Source organism: Sceloporus occidentalis, unplaced genomic scaffold (assembly GCF_023333645.1).
Source record: "Sceloporus occidentalis isolate IW3139 unplaced genomic scaffold, rSceOcc1.0.p SCAF_8, whole genome shotgun sequence".
NCBI lineage: Eukaryota > Metazoa > Chordata > Lepidosauria > Squamata > Phrynosomatidae > Sceloporus > Sceloporus occidentalis.
The window spans coordinates 35,482,903-35,488,902 of record NW_028316988.1 but is presented as its reverse complement, the minus strand read 5'-3'; the positions used below and the strand labels follow the sequence as shown (position 1 = coordinate 35,488,902).

Genomic DNA, 6,000 nt, shown 5'->3' with positions numbered 1-6,000 from the left:
TTGCGGTATGACTTTGAAGACCAAGGTTCAAGTGCTGGCTTGGCCATGCAAACCCACTGGGTGACCTTGTGTAAGTCACACTCTCTCAGCATCCAAACCTGCTCTTACCACTTGATTCTCCTTCAGGTGTAGAGCCAAGGCCTCTTATGCTTTACGAAGTGGGAGGGCACAGAAAGCTAGAGAGGCAGGAAATTTCTGTTTCAAGTGATACAGGAAATCTGCCTTTGCTGCAAAACAGCTTGCTAGCCCTAGAAGCTCTTCCTCTTCGTACTTCTGCAGACTTAATCACGAAACCATGAAGGCAAATGCACACAAAACCCGTTCCTCCAGTCAAAGGGAAGTCAGTTTCTGGTGACTTAAAAAAAGAAAAATCCAAACAGCTGCTTGGTGACTTTTTAAGTGCCGGACAATCGGTAACTTCTGGAGTTGTTTCGCTCATTCGCCCACCCACCCACCCCAGAAGAAGAAGGAAGACATACTTGCGGATGTGGGCTAGGCCTTCCCCTTGCACCACAAGTCCCAGCAAAGCTCAAGACATTAAAACCGTGCAGCCATGAACCCAGAAGAGCAAATTGTGACCTGGTTGATTTCACTGGGAGCCTTAAACTCCCCTAAAATGAAGATTGGGGACCCTCTGCAGTTCCTCAAGGCATCCCTGAAAGACGGGGTAGTGCTGTGCAAACTGATTCTCCGGCTTCTTCCGGGGTCCATAGACAAGGTAAGGCCATGAAGGCTTGTTTCTTTCCAGATATGTCTGTTGTGTGTGTTCAAGTCGTTTCCGACTTCTGGTGACCCTAACACAAACCTATCCTGGGTTTTTCTTGGAAAGTTTCTTCAGAGGGGGTTTGCCATTGCCATCCTCTAAGGCTGAGAGAGTGTGACTTGCTCCAATGGGATTATATGACTGAGTTGGGATTCGAACCCTGGTCTCCAGAGTCATAGTCCAGTGCTCAAACCACTTCACCATGCCTTTCAGGATGTGTGTGTTGTGTGCATTCAAGTCATTTCCAACTTATGATGACCCTAAGGCAAACCTGTCCTGGGGTTTTCTTGGCAAGGTTTGTTCCAAGGAGGGTTGCCATTACCTTCCTCTGAGGCTGAGAGAATGTAACTTGCCCAAGGTCACCCTGTGGCTTTACATGGTTGACCTGGGAATCGAACCCTGGTCTCCAGAGTCCTAATGTCCAACACTCAATCCACTATACTATGCTGGATGTACAACACGCACAAAAATGCCGAATTTGGGGGAGTGCAGTGCAGCTCCAGAATCCTCTAGCTAGCAGGGTTAATGCTGATGACCTGTTGGCATTACTCCTCCTCCAAACATGGGATCAGTGACTTAGGTCTCTAGGTTATCGAATGTGAGCCTGCCTATGTCAACTGAAGGCACACGGTGACAACAAAAGCCTACATTGGTAAATGCTGGAACACCTTGATATATTTCTCCCATCTAAAGGAAGAGAAAGGAGAGAGCATGACAAAAAAGAGGAACTGGTATAGTAATAGACCATTATCGAGATGGACAGCAAATATCTCCTCCTCCTCCTTCCCCTTCCAAGTTCCTGGCTTGCGCTCTCAAAAAGAAAAGAGGAAGCATTTAAAGCTGCAAAAATTGCTCAGATTGGCTCCATTTGTGCTTCGAGGAGGAGAACCCATGTGCTTGAGTCTGTTCCATAAAAGCGTGCGCAGATATGAGGCCGGATACAGAGGCAACCAAAAAGCTCTGCTTTCCTCATTTGTCTTTTTCTATCCATCCCCCAAAGTAACAAGATCTTTTCTCTTGCTGCAGAACAATGATGATTGATGATGGTGATAGTTCAAAACATTGTTCCAATAGCTCTCAAAATTAAAACCACCAGGATGGGAATAAAATGTAGGAATTGCCAAAAAAATAAATAAATCCAGGACAACAGGAATGTCATTTGGAGATGGAAGGAGAGATAAAGCTGCACCAAAGTGCACCATTCCTGCAATGCAGATGCAGCAGTTCTAAGCTTCTCTGGGTCCCAGAGTTGGGACAGAAGAAATCTAATGAATGAATTAGCTATTTCCAAGCTTTGGGTTTTATTTTTTGTGGCTTCATTTGTTCTGTGTCCTGCGTGCTGCTCCTGATAAGCCTTAGCCGTCGTCCCCTTAAGCACTGCAGATCTCATTGAGCAATGCCTGCGGTTTCTGAGATTTCATCATCCATCGCCTGCATGCTTTCCAGCATACTTTTGCAACTGTCAAGGCTCCTGCCACAGCTGCCATCCACCGCTTGCAAAGGTGACCTCGAATCCGGCATTTCCCAGAAGAAAACACATGAGACACATGTGGCCAAGCCATATCAAGTCAAGATGGCAAAAGGGAAAAGCCATCAGCTAGAAAATGGTGCAGCAGCTTGCTTTTGCCCAGGTCTCCAGGGAAGGGCATAATTCTGCTCCCTCCTCTCTTTTCTCTTCTGCTGAGTTGACCTCCAATTTTACTTGCACTTTGAACTCATCTTGCAGCAACTGAAGGAATTTGAGGGTAAAGGGGGGGGGAGTGAGAGGAAGAGAGAGAAATTGTGACATTTGGAAAAGTGGGATCATAGCGTTGGAAGGGACCGCCAAGGGCCATGCAGTCTAACCCACTTCTGCCATTCAGGAGCATAACATCAAAGCACTCCTGGCAGATAGCCATCCAGCCTCTGTTTAAAAACCTCCAAAGGACTCCACTATGGAATTCTGGGAATTGTCGTTTAGCCTTCTCTGTTAGAGATCTCCAATGCTGCAATAAACTACAGTTCCCAGAATTCCAGGGCACTGAGCCATGACAGTTAAAAGTGGTGTCCACCTGGGTCATTTCTGCAGTGTGGATGCAGCCTCTGTTCTCCCAAAGTCCTAGGCTGCATCCACACTGTAAAATTAATGCAGTTTGACGCCGCTTTCACCGCCATGGCTCAATGCTATGGAATTCTCAGGTTTGTAGTTTTGTGAGACCTTTCGGCTTCTCTGTCAGACACTTCTGGCGCTGCGACAAACACCCCTTTCCCAGAACTCCATAGCATTGAGCCAGGGCAGTTCTAGTGATGTCAAACTGGACTATTTCTGCAGTGCGGATGTGGGTTCTGTCATCCGCAGGGTTATGTCCATGCTTTGGATGGCATTCAAAGCAAAGCTCCGGGCCATTGAATGCTGCCAAAGTCAAAGTATTCTTGATTGAATCAGTCTCCAGACCATTTCAAAATGGCAAAAGCAAGCAAACATTTGAAATAATTAAATACCAGAAATTACTGTATATATAGTCATGTGTAAGTCTAGAAATTTAAGTTAAAAATTGACTCAAAAAACCTGAATCCACTTATCCACGGGTCAATGCAAGTACAGTCTGCCCACATGCGAGGGATCCATTCTGGACACACACAAACTGCGTAAGTCCCATTGATTTGAATGGCGGCACTCGCCGTCCACGTATGCTTAAATCTGTGTACGGCAAGGGTGTATATGCAGAGGGTGCACTGTACTGTATTTTAACACAGATGATAGATAGATAGATAGATAGATAGATAGATAGATAGATAGATAGATAGATAGATAGACATAGACATATAGTGAAAGGCAAGAGTTTAATCTACCCTGGAAGCACTGACCCCTTTCTATTCTCTCATCCATCCAGCCTTTACTATGAGCACAAATAGTTCTGCCTGCTGGACTTTTGGCAATGTTTTTCTTTGCTTCATCCACTTTAGATCCACATTTACCCTAGACTTATACATGGGTCATATCAAAATCCATAATTTTGGCCCCAGCACCTGCCCTCGACTTATATATGAGGTCAGCTTATAGTCGAGAATATACAATATATACAGTTAAAACAAATAATCATAAAAAGATCCAGTGTTAGGTAGCTACATTTTCCTTCTCCCTGGCATGACAGCTTGCCTCCCTGCCACCCACCCGCCACCCACCATACAGCCCACCGTTGTATGAAAACCTACCCATCCCCAAGCTGTCTCATTCAGCGTTTCCAACACACGGTCTAATATATACAGCCTGGCTCTCGCCGAGAACAAAACAAGCTCCTCTGATGGGAACTGTCAGGAAGCTCATGTTTCTTCCCGGCTTTTGATTTCTTGTAGTATTGCCCGGAGCCCAAGACAGAAGCCGACTGCGTTGGCAACATCAAGGCCTTTCTGAATGGATGCGCAACGCTGAAAGTCGAGGTGAGTGCCGTATATAAAGGCTTCGTATACCAAGTCAGGCCCTTTGTAGGTCTAGGTCAGGATGGGATCCTTTAAGTGGAGACAACAGGGACCCTTTCAGAAGTCAGGGCAGTGTCACTGATGTACAAATCCATCTGGAAGGTAGCATTCAAAGATGCAGCCGTGTTAGTCTGTAGAATCAGTATGTTGAGAGGTCTTGTAGCATCTTTGAGACTCACTGAAAGAAAGAAGTCGGCAGCATGAGCTTTCGTAGACTAAAGTCAACTTCACCAAATGCATCTGAGGAAGTACGCTTAAGTCTTGGAAAGCTCATGCTGCCAACTTCTTTATTTCAGTGAGTCTCAAAGGTGCTACAAGATCTCTCTGCATATTATTATTATTATTATTATTATTATTATTATTATTATTATATCTAAATGCTTCTGAGGAAGTAGACTTTAGTCTAGGAAAGCTCATGCTGCCAACTTCTTTCTTTCAGTGAGTCTCAGAGGTGCTCCAAGACTGCTTTGACATCCCTTTAAATGCCATGGCTCTATCCTATGAAATCTCAGGATTTGTAGTTTGGGTGCCCTTGGGGAAGTCACAAGCTCTCAGCCGCAGAGGAAGGCAATGCCAAACCTCCTCTGAACAAATTTCACCAAGAAAACCCCAGGATAGGTTTGCCTTAGGGTCAGCCATGAGTCTGAAACGACTTGAAGGTGCCCAAGGCACCAGAGCTCCCTGACACGTCAGGCTGCGTACCTTGCCCAACTAGAAATCCCAGGATCCCACAAGCCATGGCGGGCAATGTGGTATGAAACTGCTTTAAGTCTGCAGTGTGGAGGAAAGGAGTTCAAGGTAATGATGGAGTGAAGATTCCAGTAAGATTATGGGGAGGTGAGCGCGGCAAGGTCAGATCTCCCTTTTCGAGGTCTCTTTATTTTCCACCCTCGGAGGGAAAACATCTGAAATATCCGCTGCCCCTTAGGACATCTTCTCAGAGACTGTAGGACTGTACTGAGTCACATTGATGGACATGGCATTTTACAGAGTTACATAAGCCAAAAACAAACATTTCCTTGCCCCAAGGTCCTTCTCGGCTGCATTGCAACAGTGAGAGAGAGAACAAAAGTAGCCGAAAAGGAGAGCAGAGAGAAAGCAAAAATCGGGTGGGGGAATACAACTGAGTAAAATGCAGTTAGCAATAACCAACAAATTAATTAATTAACTAACCCTTCTTTCTTATTAGAAGCTCCCTGAACTGCATACAGAACCATATAGGCTCATTATAATACCGTAATATAGTCAAAAGCAATATAAAGCCAGCATGGCATAGTGGTTTGAGTGTTGGACTGCGACTCTGGAAACCAGGGTTGGATTCCACGTTCGGCCATGAAAACGCACTGGGTGACCTTTGGGCAAGCCACACACTCTCAGCCTCAGAGGATGCCCATGCCAAAACCTCCTTGGAGCAAGTCTTGCCAAGAAAACCCCATGATAGGTTTGCCTTAGGATCACGTCAAGTTAGAAACAACTTGAAGGCACACAACAGACGCACCAAAACATTTGCAGAACACCACCAAAAACTCCTTATAAAGGATTTCAGTAGTGTGGGCAAGTCACACACTCTCAGCCCCAGAAAACCCCATGATATCCAGGGTTTTCTTATGGCTTTAGGGTTGCCATAAGTTGGAAATGACTTGGAAGCACACAGCAACAGAGACATTTCTTGAAAACAGAGTTTCAAATGGATCCCGACCCTGGTGCCATTCCAGCACCAACTCAAAACCCAGCTTTTTTTTCCCCTTAAAGATTTGCCAGTTTGCAAATGCTTCATG

General features: G+C 45.4%; 1 protein-coding gene across 1 annotated transcript in view; it reads left to right on the top strand.

Moving 5' to 3' along the window:
- Positions 1–553: 553 nt before the first annotated feature.
- LOC149308680 (rho guanine nucleotide exchange factor 6-like) overlaps positions 554–6,000 on the top strand; it is a 46,714-nt gene continuing 41,267 nt past the window's right edge. Inside the window, exons 1-2 of the mRNA XM_089536285.1 lie at positions 554–718; positions 4,100–4,183. Of these exons, the coding sequence (XP_089392411.1) occupies positions 554–718; positions 4,100–4,183 (249 nt within the window). The remainder of the gene's footprint in view (positions 719–4,099; positions 4,184–6,000) is intronic.